We start from the raw sequence: 22,904 nt of genomic DNA on the forward strand, positions 1-22,904 counted from the left end.
ATGGACACAAAGTCTGAGGACTGACTGGTGGAGAATGAGTGAGCCAGTGGTCATTGAGAGTGAGTTACTTCAGGGAGCAGAAGAGTCCAGCAGAGGTGTGATATCCTGGAACAAGAGTAGGTCATGTGAGGTGTTTAGGAGCAGGGTGGCTCCTATAGAAAAGTGTCATCAAGGTGCAAGGAAAACTGTCGAAGAGGAGTCGAGAGTCGAGAGTCGAGAGTCGAGAGTCGAGAGTCGAGAGTCGAGAGTCTTCAACTGTTACTTCCAGGGATTAGCAAGGGACTGAGAGCAGAGGGGTGAGATTCACTGAGCCTGGGGTTCCTTGAGAGAAGGGTTCAGTGATGGGCATTAACCTCGAAGATGAAGGAGGTCATGAAGGGACCCAAGTGTGTGGTCTACTGAGGACATATGTCATGACACTGAGAGTGCAGAACAGGACTTGGAGCCTGAGAGCTGAGGGCCCAGAGATCCATTAAGAGCAAATGTGCTCTGACAGTTGGACAGAGTAATCATGAGAAAACCGTAAAATTGTAGTTATCCTGATGAGGGGATATTTCAGAGCACCAATCTTGGAGGAGAGTGTGTGTGCAAGGGGAAAACATTGCGATAAAGTTCCCCGGAAGGCTGTGACGGTCATGTCAGTCACCGTGGAACCACTTGGTTCACGCCCTTTCTGTGACGGCCTATGCGTACATCATGGATTTAGTGGGATATGCTAAGTTGTGTGTCTCATTGTGTGCTACAGGATGGAGGCCTCCTGTCTGGAGCTTGCGCTGGAGGGGGAGCGACTCTGCAAGACAGGAGACTTCAAGGGAGGAACAGCGTTCTTTGAGGCTGCAGTTCAGGTGGGCACTGAGGACCTGAAGACCCTGAGTGCCATTTACAGTCAACTGGGCAACGCCTACTTCTACCTGAAAGAGTATGCCAAGGCCCTGGAATACCACCGCCACGACCTCACCCTTGCCAGGTACTGGCAGATATCCTCACTTTACCTACTTCTACTGCTGAAACCTTCTTTTCCTGTCAGGTATCTGAATGTAAAACAAAATAAAACATCCCACAATTAAAACTGCAGTTTTTGATACTGATACAAAGGCGCGTTGCCACTTTGTGTCAGTTACATGAGGACACGAGTTTGCTGAACTCGGGTGTGGATGAGTTCAAAAAATTAAAAAAACACAACTTACTATTGGTTTCAATGATTGGCTTCAAAAATCATCTGTTGTGTTTTTAATATCTTTCAGTATAACTAAAGGAGTAGAAAGAGTCTCTTTTTTCACAATAATGGAATTATTATAAAACTAAAAAAGGAGGGAGGTAAAAGAATTTGTCAACAGATATTTAGAAACCATAGTTTTGTTTTTCTTTGCAGTTTTTTCACTCATAAAGCAAAAAATGATTTCAGCATTGAAGTTTTGATTAAAACATCCACTAAAAATGTGTATACATTATCAGTAATTAAATTTAATGCGACATCACTGGAAGGGCGTGAATATTATGGCATTCTGTTAGAAGGTATTTATATTTGTAAGTTAGTAAAAATTATATATTTTACCATTAACTTTTACTCTGTGGCTCAGACAGGAACTTTTGTTCCAGACAGACCTTAAGAAAAAAATACCATATAGATCAAAAAGCATTTCCTCACTAATGAATTGTTCCATGTTGTCTAATTATTATATGAGTTTACTGTGCTAAACACACTTTGTGAATTGCAATTAAATTTGACAGTTTTTCCTTGAGCCATGTATGTCTATTCTATGGCCTATTAAAACACTTAATTTCATGTTGCATTTATTCCAAGTTTAAACCATTGTTAAATCTTGCTTTACATGTCACTCACTGGAAAACAAAGCCTGATCATTTTATTAGCTTAATTTTTTTTTCCTGTTTGAATGAATATTCACAGGCAGCTGCAGCTCATTGCATCTTATTTATTCCCAGGACAATCGGGGACCGGATTGGGGAAGGAAAGGCCAGTGGTAACCTTGGGAACACATTGAAGGTTCTGGGACGTTTCGATGAGGCAGTGGTCTGCTGCCAGAGACACCTGGAGATCTCTCGAGAGCAGGGAGACAAGGTAGATCTAGCAGAGCATCTGAGCACTCGTGATTTCTGGTAAACTGAGGGATAGGGCCGGCACCAGGGGAAAAATTGGGGGGCGTCTGAAATTCTGAGGGGTGGCAGTGATATTTCAGTTGAAACAGAGCTGTTGCAACTCCCCAAGTGAAATTTCGCAACTATGCCACTGACTAGTGCTTCATGATAGAAGATGATGACGAGCAATCTGGTATTTAGCGATGAAGTACTGTTTCACGTTCATCAGCCCTCTCGCGATTATTATTGCCTGGATCCACAAAATACCACACACGTTCATTTGTGTAGCTACATCGGAGGTGACGAGGTTCTGAATCGTTAAGAAAATCTAGTTGTAAAACCAACAGAAAGCACAGACTTATATAACTACGGTCCTAATTATATAACGTTTGGAAGTATAAGTATAAACTACTGCAAGGAATCGGTCCCCCTGAGCAACAAGATCGTAATAATGTTGACACCCAATAACGTAGACACTATGTAATAGGTGCGTTCCTGGATGGATAGCCCTCCTGCACGTCAAACAGTCCGATGTACAGTAATAACGGTGAATTCGGGGTTAGTGTAGTTAACTGACCATTGACAAAGTACAACTATTTTTTAGGGCGCAAGTTAAGTAACCTAAAGTGTTCAAAAATCCTTTTGTCCAAAACTGAGGGGCAGGACAATTCAGTTGAGGGGGTGATGGGCCCCTTTTGTCAACCCCCCCCCCCCCCCCATGGCGCCAGGTCTGCTTGGGGATCTCCATCCTTTTCAGGATCTGATTATCACTGAGCTACCTTTCATTTATTGGAACAAAAAACATTTTGGGTGAACATTCATTGTAGGACAAAAGAGGTCAATATAAGCTCTGTAGCAATTCTTTTCATCACTGAAAACCGTTCAACAGAAATAGCAAGCATTCAGAAGACCCCTCATCTGTAGTTCTTGCTGTGAGTGTAAAATGTGATGGCAAAAGGTGATTTTATTATTCCTCCAGGTTGGGGAAGCCAGAGCCCTGTACAACATTGGAAATGTTTTCCATGCCAAGGGCAAGCAGCAGTCCTGGAACTGTGCCCAGGATCCTGGAGACCTGCCATCAGATGTACGAGAAACTCTGCAAAAAGCCACTGAGTTCTATGAGTGAGTCTAACTCAAACACATCTTAAACGCTCTAAGCATAGAGGATGAACAGGGCCACTGCTTTCCAAAAACAACTTGATTATCAATAGGTTGTCTGGCTTTTTGTCACGACAGGAAAAAGCGATGTGTGATATTCTACAGAGCATATCTAAAAGGTCTGTGTGTCTGCTCATGGGTATTGTCAAGATTTTGCTTTTGTTACTTAGCATATATTTTATGTTATTCGACAGCAGATGGCACTGTAAGTTCTGATCGTGCGTTTACTAATAAAATATAGTACCAGATGCTGATACAAGTTTGTGGGCAGACTGTAGACTTCAACTTATCTCATTTAATTCATTAGAATCAAATGTTTTTTATGCTTCATTAGTAATTTTATAAAGAGCGTCACCTCACTCTGGTTCCATATGCCATGAGCTCCTGAACTGACTTTTACATACACATTAAGTTGTGGCGTTCCAGTAGTTAACCAACTGTACTTTGCAATCAACAATGAAACGCAAACCAGAGTACACAAGTGAAAAGGCATTTGAGACTGAGCAAAGGAACATGTTATCCATCCATGTGTTCGATGCAGATACCCTGGCTTCTTTCAAGAAACAACTGATGAGATCCTTGGATTAATTCGCTACACGTAACCAAATGACCAAGATTGGTTGATATTATATTACTGTGGTCCCAGAAACCCATGTTCTGACTTTTTGGCAATTAACTAGGAAACATACTGATATCTTTATACTAATACCAGCATTTATCCCATGTTATAGATCCTTCCCAATATGTATTATATCATACAGTACACTGCCAGTCCAGCTGCAGGACTAGCTGAAACTAGCAATGGTTATTTGATGGTCTTCATAACTGAGTGTGCATTCAAAGCTGTGTAGTTCAATTCCACTACATCCAAAAACATCCATCCACAAATTGTCTAACAGCTTTATCCAAATCAGTGTCACAGGCGAGCTGGAGGCTATCCCAGCAACCAATGGGAATAAGGCAAGATGCACACTGGATGGGATGCTGGTCCATTGCAGATATTCACAAACGGTTTTATATATATATATTCACAAATGCTTATATATCATAATAATCAGACTATATAGAGCCTATAAAAACAATTATCTCAAAGTGCTGTACATTACAAAAGACATTACAGAAAATGCAATGAAAATGAAATCATCTTTTTTTTTTACTGATCAAGATTTCCTTCCTTTCTACTTATCTTGTGATTTTCACTTCACTTATATTATTTGGAGTTTTCTGCCATATTAGCAATGAACCTAACAAGAAATTACTCCCACTGAGAGCTATTTAACTGCAATGTGACAGTGTCTGATGTTTGTTACCTTCTCCCTTGGAAACATCAAGCAATTATCACATTTACAGAGGACAAGTCAGCGGAATTCACTGTGTAGTTTCAAAACAAGAACTTCAGAACAATTTTATTTGTATTTCATTTATGAAACAAGCAATGTTTTCCATACGCCGATCATACAGGTGCTGCTTAAATTCACAGATCACCTGAAGTATATTTTGCAGCAGTTTTCCGAGAGACTAACCACATCTTTGGACAGCACTGTTTGCTTTTTCACTACATTGTCACTGGCATTCACATGAACAACAGATTTTTATTTCATGAGGTAAATAATAAATAAAAATTTAATTTAATAATATTACTTAAATAATTAAGGGTGGAATGGTTGTGCAGTGGTTAGCATTGCTGCCTTGCAGCACAAAGTTCCTGGTCACAGTTCCTAGGGTGCTCTCTGTGTGGAGTTTGTATGTTTTCTCCATGTTCACATTTCCTCCGGGTGCTCTTCCACCCTCCATCCAAAGAAGTGACAATAAGTTAAATGGCTTTTGGGGAAAATTGGACATGGTGTGAGTAAATGTGTGTTTGTCCGTGTGTGTCCTTCCATCTTGTATCCTGTCCTGTGCCCGTTGTTTGCCAAGATAGGCACCGGCTCTCCCGAGACACTTTATTAGATAAAGCGGTTAGAAATTGCATGGATGGATAATAATAAAACATTCTGTGTGGTGTTGAAATGTAGATGGGAGAAAAGAGACCAACCTCTAGAATTTCCCCAGTGAATCTAGAGGAAACGATGCTCAGATGTGACTTTAAACTTTCTTCCTGAGTAGCAGCCTTTTCAGAAACCCGAGCTGGGTTTTCTAGGTCATTAGTCATTTGCTCTCAGATAATGAGCAGCCTTTGCAAAGTGATAATAGAAACAGAAACAACACTAAGAAGGGAACTCCAGAGGGAAAAACACATTTGACTTGGTGTTGTACACCATTATCATGCAGAAAAATGCATTTAAACATGGATACAGAATTAACGTAGTGAAATGAAACATTTACGATTTTGGGGTGCTCATTTAAGGCTGTCACAGATTCCAATATTTTTGTATGAAGCAAAATATAGTATGCTTATATTATAATGTATACATTAATATGCACAAATTGTTACGCCCCGACGAGCTCCAGCACCACCGCATTAGCTCCACCAACTACCAATGCACATTCCACACATGCTGGAGACTCATTGGGGCCAATTAGGGAACCTCGCACAGTATTTAAGCCCTGAGGAACCATTCCTCAGGCCTCAGACATTGAGTCACTAGCTCTGCTCTGAGTTTGTCTCAGTTTCAGGTTCTCAGAAGTATTTCTCAGTGTTTCTTAATCCTCAGTTTCCAGTTCCTCAGTCATCATTGCCACTAATCATCTCCATCACCTCAGACCTGCCTGCTTCAGCTGTGTAGCTACTGCCTCAGCCGTTTCCTCAGGCTCAGCTCTGTTTGTCCTCTTCAGTGATGTCATTGAATAAATTATCTTGATTGTCGCGTATCTTGGCTCATTGACTAATTTTTGCCGGGCCCGACAAACAGGCTCGGTGAAAATTAGTAACACAAATATTACGGAAGATTTGCTGATAATAAATATGAATGTGTCAGCAGTAAAATATCAGTGACCAGGAAAAGACTATTCTATACTTAAATACTTCTATGAACCTTTGTAAAGGCATTATGTTCAAGGAGGACTGTTCAGCTTGATAATGATCTCTTCCCATCTCGCCTGTGGTATTTGGTTGCCAGGATGAACTTGTCTCTAGTAAAGGAGCTGGGTGACCGGGCAGCACAGGGAAGAGCCTTTGGGAACCTGGGCAACACCCACTACCTGCTGGGCAACTTCGTAGATGCCATCAAATTCCATAAAGAGGTAAGGCAGTCACTTGCGGTGCAGGGTATTCATATGTACTACACATATGCGGAGCGGTGGCTCTGTGGCTAAGGATCTGCGCCTGTGACCGGAAGGTTGCCGGTTCAAATCCCGCGGCCGGCAGAGGAATCCTACTCCGTTGGGCCCCTGAGCAAGGCCCTTAACCCCAACTGCTCCAGGGGTGCCGTACAATGGCAGACCCTGCGCTCTGACCCCAAGCTTCTCTCCCTGTCTCTGTGTCTGTGTCTCCCTGGAGAAAAAGCTGGGGTATGCGAAAAGACGCATTCCTAATGCAAGAAATTGTATAGGGCTAATAAAGAAACATTATCATTACATAATGGGAACTGATATTCATTATGCATTAAACATGTAAAAATTGGGATAATTTCACAGTTTAACTTTGCTCTCCAGCTGTGCTCAACAGCAGATGTGGCACTGCAAAATAACCTTTGAAAATACTATAAGCAAATAAAGGATCAAAGTAATCTTTTTAGCCTTTGCATTGATTTCTTTTGTATTTTTAAAGACAGACCTCTCAAGGAACAGCAGTCTTTTCTGACAGCTGTGCAATGTAACAAGTCATTTGACCAAATGGCAGTGAAAAACAAATGTTCCCTTCTTAGTAGAATATGAACACTCAGAATAACAATCAGTAGCCTGAGATTTTTTAATGTGTTTAAGACAATGTCATCACTGTTGCTTCTCTGAGGGACCAATGAACAGATTATGCTGTGTGTCTTGCAGCGTCTCTCCATTGCCAAGGAATTTGGTGACAAAGCAGCAGAGCGCAGAGCCTACAGTAACCTGGGTAATGCTTTCATATTCCTGGGCCAGTTTAACACAGCCACAGAGTATTACAGGTAAGTTTAAGGGTCTACACGCACTGCTCACATTAAATAAAGGACACCTGAATTCACAACGGTCACAGAAAAAAAAAATTAAACAAATATATACAGGATAGAATGCAGTGCAATCAAACTCCGGCCCTAGTAAAAAAGACTATCTCTCAAAGAGTCGGAGGTAAGGGGATTCCATAACAAAGGAGCAGTGTCAGAAAAAGCACGATCACAAAAAAAAGTCTGTGCCTTTTCTAGTCCTAGATATTGTTAACAAAGGACCAGCCTCAAATGAGTGGAGCCTATGGGAGGGAATTTACATATGGAAGAGTTCAGTCGATGTATGATGTAATTCAAGTAGGTAGCTGTGTCAGCATGTGTAGCCTTGCAAAGGAACAGGTAAACGTTTATTCCATAATTCCATCCCAAGTACTGTAAATTATCCACATTATTTCGGTTGTGGAGCCTTCCTCAGATGTATGTATGGCATATCCAGATTATTGAAAGCCTTAAAACTCAGTAATAAGATATTGTATTGAATATAGAATTTAAAAAATAACTTTTTTTCCTTTTGCTTACATGCATGCATGATGTTAGTCTGAAACTGGGCTTTTACATTCATACAACACCGCATTGAAAGAAAGTTTGACTTTTTTAAAGTCCCACATGGTATAGCAAAGTCATTGCAAACAAACAAACAAAAAAATGTTTCCTTAGTGAGAGCTCCAGACCTGCCTCAACATTTAAAGGCTCATCAAGCCAGAGCTTATTGTGCTTCCTGGTTAAACAGATTTAGTCTGCACAGTTCCCCTGTACCAGGGATTTTTGTCCATCACACAGATAACATCAGCAATACTGGCACCCATTAATACAAGTTGTTGGACTAGATCAATCATGATAATATGGCTGCCCAAAAACCCATATATTATCCACAACTCAGACTTCAACTCTCACACCTTTAGTCAGGAGCCCAGAGGCTCGAGTACTGTACTATTCTACAATGCTGTAAGGAAAAGGTCAATATTTAAACAGGTCAACTAGGTTTAGAGTTTCTGATGACTGGAAGCAGCCTGTTTCAGCTGTAATCTATCTCTCTTTTCATCCAGAAAGACCCTACAGCTCTCTCGGCAGCTGAAGGATCAGGTGATGGAGGCACAAGCCTGCTACAGCCTTGGCAACACCTACACGCTCCTGCAGGAGTATGAGAGGGCCATAGACTATCACCTCAAACACCTGCTGATTGCCCAGGAGCTCACTGACAGGTCAGCAGGTCTCCGTCTCACGCCCCGTGTTTCTTCAATGCCAGCGTCCTAATTAATTTGTGCTCAACAGTATTGTGTTCACCGTGGGTGACGTTCGGAGAGGTTCCATGGTTTGTGGATTGATTGTTTTTTGTCATCAGGGGTCTTTATCAAATGAAATTCAAAATGGGACAGGCTTCTCCCACAAACTCTCTTGATATACCATGTCTTAAGACAGATTGCACCAAGAGTTGAAATCCTGACTTTATACTATATTATTAGTAGCAAACATTTAGCTTTAAATATAAGTAAACAAAATAAAAACATAAATTGAAGAAAAGACATTGAACTCCAAATTTACAATATAACAGCAATAAGCAATATTAGGCAGGAACAGATAAACTTTAGTGCCAAGTAGTGGGGTAGCTACGATTGAGGTCTTGAGTGAGGAATAATTTCACCACATGGAGTAAAGTGCATTACGGGTAAGATTAAACAGGATTTGGGAAACAAATGGCTAATACTGGGATATATAATAATGAATATAGCAGGGGGTGTAAAGGTTAAGGCTAATTGCGGTTGTGACAGGAAACTTTAATGACGTTAACCTGTATCCTTAGTTTAATCTCAGTTTCAGTCAGGAGAGATTTCTTGCTAATAAACATAGTGTAATTGGTTACTTTGTAAAATATGCCTTTCAACCTCAATCTTTAACGTACCCCTGCCCCTAAAGCACCTTATCAGCATGTCAGACTGACAGCAGTCACTAGATAGAAGGGGGATCGCCAGATGGAGTATGAAGTGGAATCCAAAATGCTCTGCACATCTCATGTAAGCAGTAATTATAGCATTATTAAAATACCTTTTAACACAAAGTGTTGTGTATATATCTGCAAGTAAGCAAATGTTACAGCAGCCAGCTCAATCTGAACAGAACCTTCAAGCCACACACTCAGCTTGGTCACTCATCAACAGGATGAGTGATCCTGACAGCATTCTTGCCAGCCTGAATGACTGTTTTGCTCAATTTCATCCAGCGTTAAAGTTAAACCTTGGCAAAAATCTGTGTGTCTCACTCTCCTCTTCCAAACGCATTCCTTAAAGTGAAAGACCCAGACCATGCAGGCTTTTATCCTTGTCTTCCTTGCTGGAGAAGAGTTGTAACCCAATTTCTGTAGGCACTCTTACATGTGTGCAGCATTGTTGAGCTTCAGCCCAGCTGCCTTAGTATTGTTTTGCTGAGTCCTTGGAAAGAATACCGTGCACATGCCATTATACAAGAGAAAATGCTCCTCACCAGAACATCTGCTGTATAAGACTTTAGAATATACACATATGTGGTTTTGAATTACACCACATATGTAAAAAGGTATGATGTTGTGAGATATCAGAATAAAATACACACCAAGAATATTCAAATTGGAATATAAAACCTCTTAACAAGAGAATACACCTATTACTCACTCTTACATCATTCATACTCTCTCATTGACTTCTTCCTTTCAAGGAACTCTATTAGTACTAATTTATATTGAAACAGAAACAAATAATTATTTCAGGTCATGCACCAGTTTGCTTCAATTTACATAGCAAACACTTTAGGAAACTATCATCTAGGTGGTGTTTCAATGTATCACTACCTAAAAATGTCAACTTTGACTTATTTTTTAAGAGAGAGTGGGCAGCCTTTATTGAGTTCAATGAATCTCATCCACTCTACTCTGGGAAATGACTAAAATAGTTCTACAAGGGGAAATTATTTTATATTCATCACACAAGATAAAGATGGATCAGGAAATTGAAGAATCACTAGAACAGAACCTAGAATACTTTAACTAAACTCGATACTCAATTCCATTGAGCAAACCAAAAAAGAACTTTGAGAAACCAAATTAAGACTTGATAATATTATTAATAACAAAACACAGTTCCAGAGACAGAGACTACGAGTACATTTTTAACAAAACAACTTAAATAACAAAGAGAAAAATTAATTGTCCCAGCAATAAGAAACGATATGGGAAAGGTAGCAAACATTCCAGAAGAAATTAATTCCACATTTGGCACTTTTTAAATCAATTAATATAAATCTAATTAAAATCCCAAGAAAACCGATATGTGTAAAATAAATTTACAATACATGCATCCATATTTAACTTATGCAATGGGAAAATAAATTGACATAATCACCACAGTCATTCCTTACACAATAATATGCTCTCCACCCTTAACATAATCTTATGCTTTCGGTCCTTCCTACTGTACATTTTCAATTATTAACTGTAAGAATGATTATGTCATGCAAGAATCAGTCTGCTTTGTTTTTTTTGTCTGTATGGTTAACAAATATAAAAAAATGAATATAATTATATAGTTATTAATTTCGTTAGATACGCGATTCCATATAATATTCCCTATTAATCAAATTCTAAATGTATGCTTTTGTTTACTCCAATAACGAGCGTATTTGCAGAAAAGGTTTAAACATTGTCACTTTTCACAAAGTATATAAACTTAATATGGTCAGAAGGAGCACGTAAAAACGTTTCCAAAGTAACCCCATGTAAGACTTTGATGCTTAAAATGTTTAGGAAGAAAGTGGAATACTGGTGTGTATTTTTTCTTTAAAATACCAACATCAGCCATATACAGTACAATTTACATACTATGTTTATGTTCCTAAATTAATATCGTTTCCCACAGAAGTAAAACCAATTTCCTTTCAGTTCATAAGATTATTGTGAGACAGCTTCCAATATTCCGTGTAAGACATATACACATAGAGGATATTTCATCTATTATTTTCTTTGTTAATTTCCCTGATTTTGGATTTCCAGTCTGTTTCACATGTACTGTAAATTATATTGTGTTATTTCTGCTAAGATCATTTGCCAGCTAACTTCAGCAAAAGCTGTTCCAAAGAGAAATATGAATACAGATGCAGCCATTCAAAATGCGCGGTACAAACCCCTACCACATGCAACTACTCATGTTATACTGTGGTTTGTGATTAGTTGGCCAAAATTACCGACAGGGGCACTCGTGGTGCATTGGTCGGTAGCAAAAAGATTTAATCAGTTAATCTCTTAACTGTGCAGGTTTTAATCCGCTTAGTATTGAATATTTATATGGAATTTTACAACTAAAGGGAAATTTTAGTAGCTGAGCATAAAAAGAAGAGGAGCATAATGCGTCTGATGATCATAAATTGAGCCTGCTTTTGTCAGGCTAATTGAGGGCTCTGTTTAGATCTAATGACAGGTCATCAGCCAACATCATTGATGACTCCTGAGTAAAACGATGACAAAGAGGTACTCAAGAGTAATCACAGTGTGTGCTACCCAGGCTGGTGGAATGGAGCACTGTAAACTCCTTAACAGGAATTTATTTGTAGATAGATATGATAGATAGATACTTTATTGATCCTGTGAGGGAAATTGCAGTGCAACAGCAGTTTAGCACAGTAAACACAGCACAGTGTAACAAAATGATACCATAATACAATACATACAAGGGGTGGAGTGGTGGTTCTGTGGCTAAGGATCTGGGCCTGTGGCTGGAAGGTTGCTGGTTCAAATCCCATGGCTGGTAGAGGAATCCCACTCCGTTGGGCTCCTGAGCAAGGCCCTTAACCCCATCTGCTCCAGGGGTGCTGTACAATGGCTGACCCTGTGCTCTGACCCCAAGCTTCTCTCCCTGTCTGTGTGTCTCATGGAGAGCAAGCTGGGCTATGTGAAAAAGGCAAATTCCTAATGCAAGAAGTTGTATATGGCTAATAAAGTGATTTTATACAATACAATCAGTACAGTCAGTGAGAAGTGCACTAAGAAGAGTTGCTCACAGTCCATAATATACAAAGAACAAACCAGAACAGTACACAAAAAGTTGTATTGCACATTATAAATATATTACACAAGTCCCTGGCATATATTGCACAAAAAAACAGTTGTAAATGGGAAATGCCAGATGTAAGTGGAGAGTTTACTGTTTAGTCCACAAACAGGTCAATGTCAATGTTGCCCCTGCCCAAACACAAAGTGGATGAGTTGTACAGTTGTAGTTTTCCAAGGCATCACTGTTTCTTAATGAAATGCGATAGCAAAGCAATGATAGGAACATTGCCTTTTACAGCTCCGGTTGAGTTCTTGATTTGAGATGGGTGGATTCTACAGGTGACTCTCTTTTTTGTTTGCAGGGTGGGAGAAGGCCGGGCCTGCTGGAGCCTTGGTAACGCATATGTGTCTCTGGGCAATCACCGACAGGCTCTGCACTTTGTTAGAAAGCACCTGGAAATCTCTGTTGAGGTAAGACGAAGGTTTGGTCACTTTAAGAGTGAAGTACTGTAACCATCACATGGTCAAGTTGCAATACTTTATTTCTGGTATAATAATACCTAAAAAGCTCCAAGCCACAGTGATCCAATCATTGCTTGAACTGGATTAAAAGCTTCAGCTTAATACTGTTCTGACAAACAGCATGCCATGCAAGCCTTTTTAAAAATTAAAAATTTATTGTTCGGGTTGGCTCAAGCAGTAATGGAACAGACATGGATGACACTCTAAATTTGATGTCATCAGCTTTCAGAAACTCAGTAGGTCTGGGCCACATTGGTACTGGGATGGGAATCTCCAAGAAAACCAAATTGCTGTAGTAATTTGTATTCTTCCCTCTAGATCGGAATTTCCAAACCCAATGTCCTAGTGTGGTGACCAGGGGGTGTTATGGGGGTGCTGTCCTTTGAATGAGACAATAAACTGAGTATAAAAAAACATGTTTTTTGCTGTAAGAGTATAGGTAATAACCCAGGTGTCCTGTAGTGAAACAATTTAATTCTTCACTGCCTGAACTGCAGTGGGATGCTGGATCAGAATGATTGTACTCTAATTGACACTACCTCTCCCATAACACACTGTGGAGTTTGCACCATTTCAAAAGCTTGGTTTGTTCCCTGTAACTTTGTTACAATCCACAGGCATGTGATTAACTTTGGACAGGACTGAGAAATTTGCTACCTGATCTTCACTCAAGCCCGCTCTGCTTCAGATTATCCAGCAACAGAGCAGGATTTCTCCAGCAAATCTAATTATCATTTGCAGTAATGCACATCACATCCCTCTCCTTAAATGTAATACCCTTTTACTTTATTTTTTAATCTAATTTATACTCCAGATTAAGCAGTCAAAGTGCTTTAAGTGCAGGATGAGCGATTGATAGAATGGGATTGTCCATCAATCCAAAATTCACTTCCTATAGCAATTAGACAAAGCTCAAGGTCTCCTGCTGTTGCTAACAAAACACCTAACACAGAAGCTTTTTAGAACTCAATGGTCAACTTCAGCCTTTAGAATCTTCTTTTTCTTATTTTTAGTATGATGGAGCTTTACAAACCCCATTGTTTATAGGATGCTGCTGTTGACATCAAGATATTACAGCCAAGTACAAGCCAAATACAATTCCTCAATGACAGGTCTGGGAGACTATTTCTCACAACACCTTTCCAAAATCAACACATCACAAAAAGGCAAGGTCTAGGTAGTAGTGTCTAGTCATTACGCAAGTCTACAAGGTGAAGGTGAATTGTAGCAAAGGTGAGACAATTATCAAGTCTTGCAGTCCTGCAGGCTCATCCTGATGTGATTGCTTTTCAGTAGGACAGTACGTGTGTAACGGTGGCTTTCTTGGAAGATGAAAATGTACTGCTTGCTTTTTATGCCCTACTCACCTACTTTTGTGGGATGAGCAGAGACAGTGTTTGGCATCCAGTGAACAGGCACGATATTTGTCCAGGCTCCATGAGAGGAATAAAACAAAATCCCACTAAACAGCATCTGTAACCAGATCCAAGCAGGTGTTGCTGTATACAGCTTGTGTTTCTTCCAGCTGTGACCACGTACAGTATGCTACAGCTACACTGAAACCCTGTGCCTTTCACTAGACCCCTCTATCCCAAAAATGTTAATCAACATAACAAATTTACCCATGTCAGATTTATTCAATAAAATGTCAGTGCATCTGCTACAAAAGGTTTTAGTTCTGAGAAGTGAATACATTGAATTACAATTACAGTATATAATAATGGATTTTAATCTCCACTTTACAGAAAGGTTCACTCAGTAATGATCATTGTTTTCATGCACTTAGTAATGGTAAACACACTGAAGGCTACTATTGCTGTCGTCTCGTTTCAAATACTACGCTGGTGTGAGACGGATAGTCTCACTACATATTTCACAAAACACACAGCCTAATGTGACTAACCCCTTGGTTTAATGATTGGTATCACATTAATTCTTGTGATCTTCGTGCCAAGACCAGAGGTTCCTAATTTGCTTATTTTTTAATATTTGTATTCATTTTTGGATTCTGAGTCATGACTCAGCTTTCTCGGGGAATGACAAAACTTGTTTGCTGGGAACAAAAAGCAAGTCAAGTAAGTTGTCCTTGTACGCACTTGCATTAAAAACTTCCTGGTATGTGGCACCAATCAGATTTTGATCCTTAACATGGATAACATTTGAAGTGAGAATTACCCACTTTGACACTCACTGAATCCACAATCACCCACTCCTTTTTTCCATATATTTGTTAACTTATGTGGAATATGTTGACTTGTAGCCTCCTGAGCTGTGAATACTGAAGTAGTATTCTTTTAGTTTCTCGAAAAGAGTAGGGGTGTAACCCCGGCGTCCTGGCCAAATTTCCCATTGGCCCTTACCAATCATGGCCTCCTAATAATCTGTCACGAACACGGACTGAAATCCGTGTCAGATCTTGTAGAAGACCCTATGCGATACGGTAAGAGCTGGAGAAAACAGGAGGCATGGTAAAAAGGAACACACAGGGGTTTAATAGTGCACAAAATAATAGTGACCGTCCGTGAGACAGTGTACGGGGAAGACAAAACGGCATCCAAATCCAAACAGGTCCAAGGGCAGGTCAAAGCACAGTCCGAGAGTCCATCAACAAGGAATCCATCCTGGGACGCGACAAAGTTAAAATCCCCGGGAGGGGGGAACACACGGACAGACAAAGCATGGAGGTCCAAGGGTGACTGGGCGAGATCCTCCAGACCCCGGGCTCAGGAAGCAGGAGGTGTCGGGGATGAGGCCTATGCCCTCAGGAGACGGACATAGGGTTTCCTGGTGCTAGGCGGGCCTCGCGACATCTTACCCTAATGATGAGCCCCAAAGACTGGTCTAAAATAATAACACTAAAAGGGTACACCTGGAGAGCTTAATCACACAAACAATAATGGGAGCAGTGGAGCGCCCTCTAGGGAGGGATGTCGGGCGTGATAATCCCCCTCTATGAATTGGCTTCATCACTCTGCTCTCCTCCCCACTGATAGCTGATGTGTGGGGAGCGTTCTGGCGCACTATGGCTGCCGTCACATCATCCAGGTGGATGCTGCACATTGGTGGTGGTGGAGGGGAGTCCCCATTACCTGTAAAGCACTTTGAGTGGAGTGTCCAGAAAAGCGCTATATAAGTGTAAGCAATTATTATTATTTTTAGATTGCTTACTACAAAAGTAAGGAAAGGGAAGAGCTGCAATACATCTTCCATCACACAGTGCTTTAGTATGCAGAACAAGCAAATGGTATATATCTAAGATTAGATTAGCTGAGAAGTGGAGGATTGGGGACTTTATTGTCCACACTTTTAAAGACTTCCAAATATCCAAAGAGTCTGCACTTTACAGAGACTCCTGAACGAAGTGGAGAAGGGTTCCCTGTGAACAGCAGTTGAACATGGGTCAGTAGATCCTAAGAGAGGACTTCAGGACCTAGTCTTCCCATACTATGAGCTGGTCTTTTTTCTGCAGATTGGTGACCGGAATGGTGAGCTGACAGCTCGGATGAATCTGGAGCAGTTGATGGAAGCTTTGGGAATGTGCGAGGGTGATCTTTCGCCGTGTGGATCGGAGTTCGAGGCACAAGGTAATACTGAAACAAGCATCTGCTGTGTGCTCTCTCTGTGGCAATGCACTGCATTACCCTGCAACCTCAAACCTTGCTTGCACTACATCAGTATAATCCATCAAATGTGTTAGATTAACAAACATATTTCATGCATCGATCACTTTATTTCTTTAAATTATTAAATACATTTATTTTAATCCTTATTTATGAGGTTGTCAGGGAAGTTGGCTTCTACCACTTGTGTCTTATAGAAATCCTGAGCTGTAAAGAATTGAAAAGTTAAAGCTGATTTGAGATAACATTTAGAACTTTCTCTGCACATAACTGCAGACCATTTTACTCTGAGTTTTAACAGAACAATGCACTATGTCTAAAAAACTGTTTTGGGCTGAAAAAAGTTGAAACAAATTGCCAAGAAGGACTAAAAATGTATTGCTCAGACCTGTGGGAATAATTGGAAGAAATTCAAAAGTCAAAACTGTAGAAAAGAGTCTACTTAAACCTTAAAATGCTGGTTTGTTGCCTTAAGTATTCACATCAGGTTCTCCAGCCCATCATATTGTTTGTCACTTATTGGACAAATGTCACATTTCTGCCAGTGCCATGTGAATGATTTGCTTCTGCCCTGTTTAACAATCTAGGGTTGCTATTATGTCCTTGCTATCACCATTGTGACACAAAAACAGGCACAGTCCTGCTGGGTTGTTTACACATTTGTAATAGGTGCTCTGGGATTATGCTTGTTGACTGAGGAGGGGGTGGGGGTATTAGGTGTGAAGCTCAGTCAGGGCTTGAAACGCTTATCAAGATAATGCACAAACACCTGCCAGGTTACACTTATAGTACTTCCTTGTTTAATGTTAACATCCTGTCATTGCACTCCTGTGCTTGTGGGGAAGAGAACACTGCTGTTCTGGGTGAATACTTGGTAGCTCTGGCAAGAAACACTTTCAGGATCAATTCCGGAGCAAGTTGACTAATCAGGTACTGGTTGAGTGGTTCACTGTGTTCTAGAGCATTCGACGTTTGGTTCACCCCGTATTGTTTTTTAATGCTGTTCCAATTTACAACACAAGTGGGAAGAAGAAGAAAAATGTCCGGTTCCATACAAAACAAAGATGAGCTTATAATGGTTTCCCTTAGTTGTTTGTTTTTCACTTTTAATTCCTGAGCATGTTACTGAAGTCGTTTCTAACCACACGCAAACACACACACACACCTTTCCTCTCCTATAAATCAGGCTCTGTGCTCAGGGTGCTGGAGAGCTCCCAGACAGTGGCAGCATTGAGATGGCCAGCACAGCGGCCCAGTTTCTGTGGAGGAAGTTAACTCTTTGCCCTGTCTGCTTATATTGACATTGCCTCTGTCCCTGCTGATTCATGACCTTGTGGAAAAGCAGCAGCCTGTCCGTGGAAGCAGAGGGCACTTGCCTCAGAGCAAGTTCATCCTGGTTTCCCAAAGTGAACAAATGGGAAAACTGGGGAGGCTTTTTCACCAGCCTTATAGAACTCCTTCAGTTCCTGAGCTAACGAACACATTGACTATACCACTACAAAGCAGTGCTTTGTCCACGGGGCTCGAAAATTCTGGTCTTTGACTTTGACATTTAATTTTGTTAAAAGCAGGTAAAATGAAGTTTGATCTAACTATTTTTCCTGGACTTGCCATAAAACAGGAAGAGATCTTTTGTTTCCGTTAGTACTCCAGTATTATTTGGATTCTGGTTCAAGTTTTTTTTTTCTGTACACTGATGAACATGTATCGTACAAGCAACGGAGACACATTCAATTTGCTTTTAGTTAAAACAAGAACCTGAAGATTTTGAAGGTTTCTCAATAATATTTCTGTAATTCGTTTGGCAATTTTGTCTTAGAAAATCTGATAAAGCAAGTCAGTTCGTCAGGTTTAACAGGGTTGTTATTTTGGGCACATGATAAACTGTATGTACATCAACTGGCCATCATTATTAAAATTCCCCCTTTCGAAAAGCCTGAAAGTACATTAGATCTCTTGTGACAGGGAAACAGTTAACACATCCATCCCACTTCTCTGGTTTGTTTAATGTCCTGTTTTGTTGACTTAAAGCAAAAAGGAGCCAAAAAATGGAGCTGGCATGAAAAAGCAAACAGCTAACCTCTGAGCATTTAAAGGAGTTTTTAGAAGGTGGGATGGGACTTCAGTTCCCCTGTCTCATTCCTTCCTTCTCTTACCTTCCCGCCCACTCAAGAAAAGTCAATGTGAAACATTCCTGAGCCTGACTGCGATGGAGAAAGAGCAGAACTAACAGTGTGAGACAGTGTCTGGATAAGAACAGACCCCTGGGTTGTGCTGTAGCATTGTAGTGTTCACAGTCTTAATGGATTAACGGTTCTGGATTCCCTTTGAAGAAGGTGGTGAGTGTGTGAAAATTACTCAGCTCGCATCCAGAGGTAGACACTTCAGGGCATAAGATTCCCAACGCAGGTTCTCTGAATCCGGAATTCAGCAGGTGTTTTAGACCTTTTTAAAATCATCAACAGTTGGAGACTATGTAAAAGGATACATAGACCTAGATAAACCTTGAATGGATGAGTCTAACCCTTTTCCAGGTGCAGAATTGTTTATAACAATATGCCTAGAAAACTTGCCGGACTTTATAATCTGAGGACCAGATTTGGGAAGTGCTTTAGGACATTATAGCACAAAGGAAAGAATTGAAATGTATAGAGTGATAAGCTGCTTTGAAATTTAAGGAGACAGAGAGGGAGCTGAAATATATCATGTACATTTTAGCATTAAGGTGTTGCTTTATACTGAGGTACATTCTTGTTAGAAATATGGTACAATTTTATCCGGCATTTTTGTCTAAGAAAAAAAAGTGTTGCTGGCAGAATTACTTTGTTTTTATGGTCTTCTGTGACGTCATTTTTGATTTGGTTGTCAGTATACAAACAGCTGAGAAAAAGGGCCCACTGACTGAAACCATGAGTAAGAATTTCACTTAGCTATATTCTTAATATTCCACTCAATGGGAAAACACTTATCTGAAATAACCATTCCTTTAAAATTGCAGCAAAACTGTGAAGTCATCAAGCGGGTAGTTATTATTGGAATGTTGAATGGTACAGTATATGTTCACACCTTGTCAATATCTGATAATGGTTTTTAATACCTCAGAATTGCTGGACAGTGTTTACCAATAATGTGCTTTTCCTGCCACTTATTTTCTATTAGGTCCTTTTAGCATGCTTCTGAGTGACAGTAAGTTAATCTTTACCTAAACCCTTTAACATATACGCACAGTCAAAAGAAAATACCATCTTGAGATACTGTTTCTTTCCCTACTACTGGTTATCATCACCTATGATCTGCCATGCATAAAGCTACAATAGAAATAGTAAGATATGTTTGGCCTTATTCTCATAATACTTTAATATAGAGATGAGTCATCAAGTAAGTTTACTAAAGCTCCATAATATTCAGCGTTTCTACACCCATAAAGACTCCTAATTATAGTCATCTACTAGGTGTGTGTTCTATGTTTTTTATGGATGGACTTATAAAAAGAAACAAGTATATAAAAACTTGAACTGAAAAGAACCAAAAATAAAAACAGGTTCATAACTCACAACTTCAAGACAAACAAAACTAGCATAACAAATTAGTCAAAACATGTAACATAGCAAGTTGGTCCCATATTGATTTCTTTACAAATTGTATTCTCTGTGTTCTTATTAAACTTTGTCTTGCATTTGTACAGTTTTACCAGAAAATGCATATCTTATAATTTTTAATTGAATAAAATAGAAAATAAAATAAAATCTCAGATTTCCTGTGTGTGACAGACACCCTTTGAAAAATTATATTGAAACAAATACCTTTTCTAAATGTTTTCCGGGCAAAAGCTATAACGGATATACCACATTTTGTAAACAGGATCTGAAATTAAAAATGAAGAGGGAAAGGCACACATCTTTTCCAGTGAATCAGACTTTTAAACAAAACAAGGATTAATGCAGTCTCTTTTACCATCCATCTGAAGTTTACACTACCTAGTTAGATTCCTTCTCCCAGGAGCTAAATGCGGTAAAGGGTGTTCTTTCTAATATCTGGCTGTGTTTCACCATCTCATGGTCTCAAATCAAAATAAACAAGGGAGGAGGAAGTCAAGAACAAACAGATCAAACCCATGGTCAGGAAAACAGAACCAAAGGACAACATTTAAAGGGATTTGCAAAATTATTTACCCCTTTCTGATTATTTTGTTGAATTATAAATTATTTGTTCACATTTAAAAAACCTGGAATGCTCAAACTAAACACTTTCATGGCTGAAAGAAGCTAAATGTCAAGAAAAAACTGCAAAGAAAAATCAACACCTAAATATTGTTTTTGGATACGTATTCCTTCCCCTTTGCTACGACAAAGCTAAATTAGTTCAAGTACAAAAATCTAGTCTTCAATGTCACACAATTAGTTCAGTGGCCTCTGTCTCCGCGCAGTAATAGTAGTTTGTGTTGCCAAATACAGTAAATACACCTGTCAGTTCCATTAGTTAGGTAGCAAATATTCAACCATGAAAAGCAAGGGGCTTTCAAAACATCTCAGGGATGAAGCTGTTGAAAGATTAATAAAAGTTATAAGAAATTTCACAGATACGGAATATCCCTTTGAACATAGAGAAGTTGATTATTAAAAGTGGAAGGTGTTTCATATCACCCGGACACTGCCTAGATCAGGCTGTCCCCCTAAGGTGAGCAGATGGGCAAGGAGGAAACATGTTACAGTAGGATTGCTACTTTGAGGCCAACAATGACTTTGAAAGAGCTACAGAAATTAATAACCGAGATGGATGACATTTTCCAAAAGGTAATAACATCTGGGTCATTCCATAAATCTGGTCTGTGCGACAGAATGGCAAACTCATCTCAAATCCCATATGTGGTTTGCAACACAACATCTAAATGATACCACAATCAAATAACAAATGGTTTTGTGGTCAGACAAGGCAAATATAGAACTTTTTAGTCCAAGTGAAAAGCATTATACTGGAGCAAACCCAGTGCAGTGCATCACCCAGTCAAAAGCATGCCTGCTGTCAAGCATGTTTGTGGCAGCATTATGGTAGAGAGCTACATCTCACTAGCAGGGACTGGGAAACTTGTCAATTTTGAGGGGGAAAAGCACAGGGAAAAAGTACAGGGAAATCTTAAAGGAAAACATGCTTAGGTCTGCTAAAAACCTAAAAGTGGGATGACAGTTCACTTCCTGCAGCCCAGTGATGTATAACACAAGATCAAAATCACTTTGGAGTGATTTAACAAGAAGGCAGTGAATGTCCTTGTGTGGTCCAGTCCTGATTTGAATCTGATAGAAAATCTATGACAGGCTTCAATTACTGTCCATCAACAATCTCCAACCAGCCTGACAGAGCTTGAGCAAGAAGTGGTATAAATTTCACCAGTGGCATAAAGTGCAAAGGAGCTAGAGATTTATCCAGTTACACTTGCAGTTGTAATAGCAAGGTTATTGGAATATTGATCAAATCTGTCTTGGCTCACATACAGTGTGTTCATACAGTATGTGTATGGAACAACTCACCGATCATTAACACAAAAAAACTTGTGCTTTCAACAAATACTCAGGTGTGTGAATACCTATGTAATCATATTGTTTTCACTTTTTTGTAGATTTTGTTGTCATTTAACAACTTTTACCTGTAAATATATGTATTTATGATATGTAATATCATTCAATAAAATTATATGTACCATACCAAAACCATTCAATAAAATGGAACATTATTTGAGGCAGACGAATACTGGCACTGTTACGCAGCCTAGTGAACTATCCCTAACAGAGGCCAATATGTACTGTAGCTTCTTAGGTGAGAGATACAGTATACAGTATTTTCAGAATTTGTATTTTAAAGCAGTGTCATATTACACAGTAGCACAGTTTCTAAATGCTTTCTAAGCTGCCTGTGGATTAAATGTGCACTACTAAATATTGTTAGGAACAGGGCCTAATGAACTGATGGAGGTAAGAAACATTAATGGTTATTAAACATTGTGGCCATCTGCTGTCTTGATAGTTTAAGAAGAAAGTTGCTACTTGGCCATTTGCTTCACAAAAAGCAAGACGTAGGAGCTGTTTGGTGTTTGCTGAGCTGAAAGGGGCACATAGTTTGAGACATGGTGATCAAAAAGAACTTGCTTGTTTACCATAGTTAATTACGTTATTGGCAAATCTTTAAGAGTCAACAACAGTCCAGGAAAATGGGATGGAATGACAGGTCAAGGAATAAAAATGGGGAAAGACACAGAGACGAGGAGGTAGAGGAGAGGAGGGAGAGAAATTGGAGGAGAGGCTTATCTCTCTGTTGGCCTGTCAGGTATTGTACAGTACAGTTTTGAAGGCTTGGTAACAATCTGGGGTTTTTCTAGTTGGTCAGGATGTAGTCCTCTGAAATGTCTTCTTTGTAAATAAA

General features: G+C 39.7%; 1 protein-coding gene across 4 annotated transcripts in view; it reads left to right on the forward strand.

Moving 5' to 3' along the window:
• Positions 1-22,904, forward strand: part of gpsm1b (G protein signaling modulator 1b) — a 57,603-nt gene that overhangs the window by 18,039 nt on the left and 16,660 nt on the right. For all 4 annotated transcript variants that reach the window (XM_069183280.1, XM_069183281.1, XM_069183279.1 and 1 more), the window contains exons 2-9: positions 746-967; positions 1,945-2,080; positions 3,077-3,219; positions 6,315-6,438; positions 7,183-7,298; positions 8,381-8,536; positions 12,711-12,819; positions 16,340-16,454. In XM_069183280.1, coding sequence (XP_069039381.1) covers positions 746-967; positions 1,945-2,080; positions 3,077-3,219; positions 6,315-6,438; positions 7,183-7,298; positions 8,381-8,536; positions 12,711-12,819; positions 16,340-16,454 — 1,121 coding nt within the window. The remainder of the gene's footprint in view (positions 1-745; positions 968-1,944; positions 2,081-3,076; positions 3,220-6,314; positions 6,439-7,182; positions 7,299-8,380; positions 8,537-12,710; positions 12,820-16,339; positions 16,455-22,904) is intronic.

Source organism: Lepisosteus oculatus, chromosome 24 (assembly GCF_040954835.1).
Source record: "Lepisosteus oculatus isolate fLepOcu1 chromosome 24, fLepOcu1.hap2, whole genome shotgun sequence".
Lineage (NCBI taxonomy): Eukaryota > Metazoa > Chordata > Actinopteri > Semionotiformes > Lepisosteidae > Lepisosteus > Lepisosteus oculatus.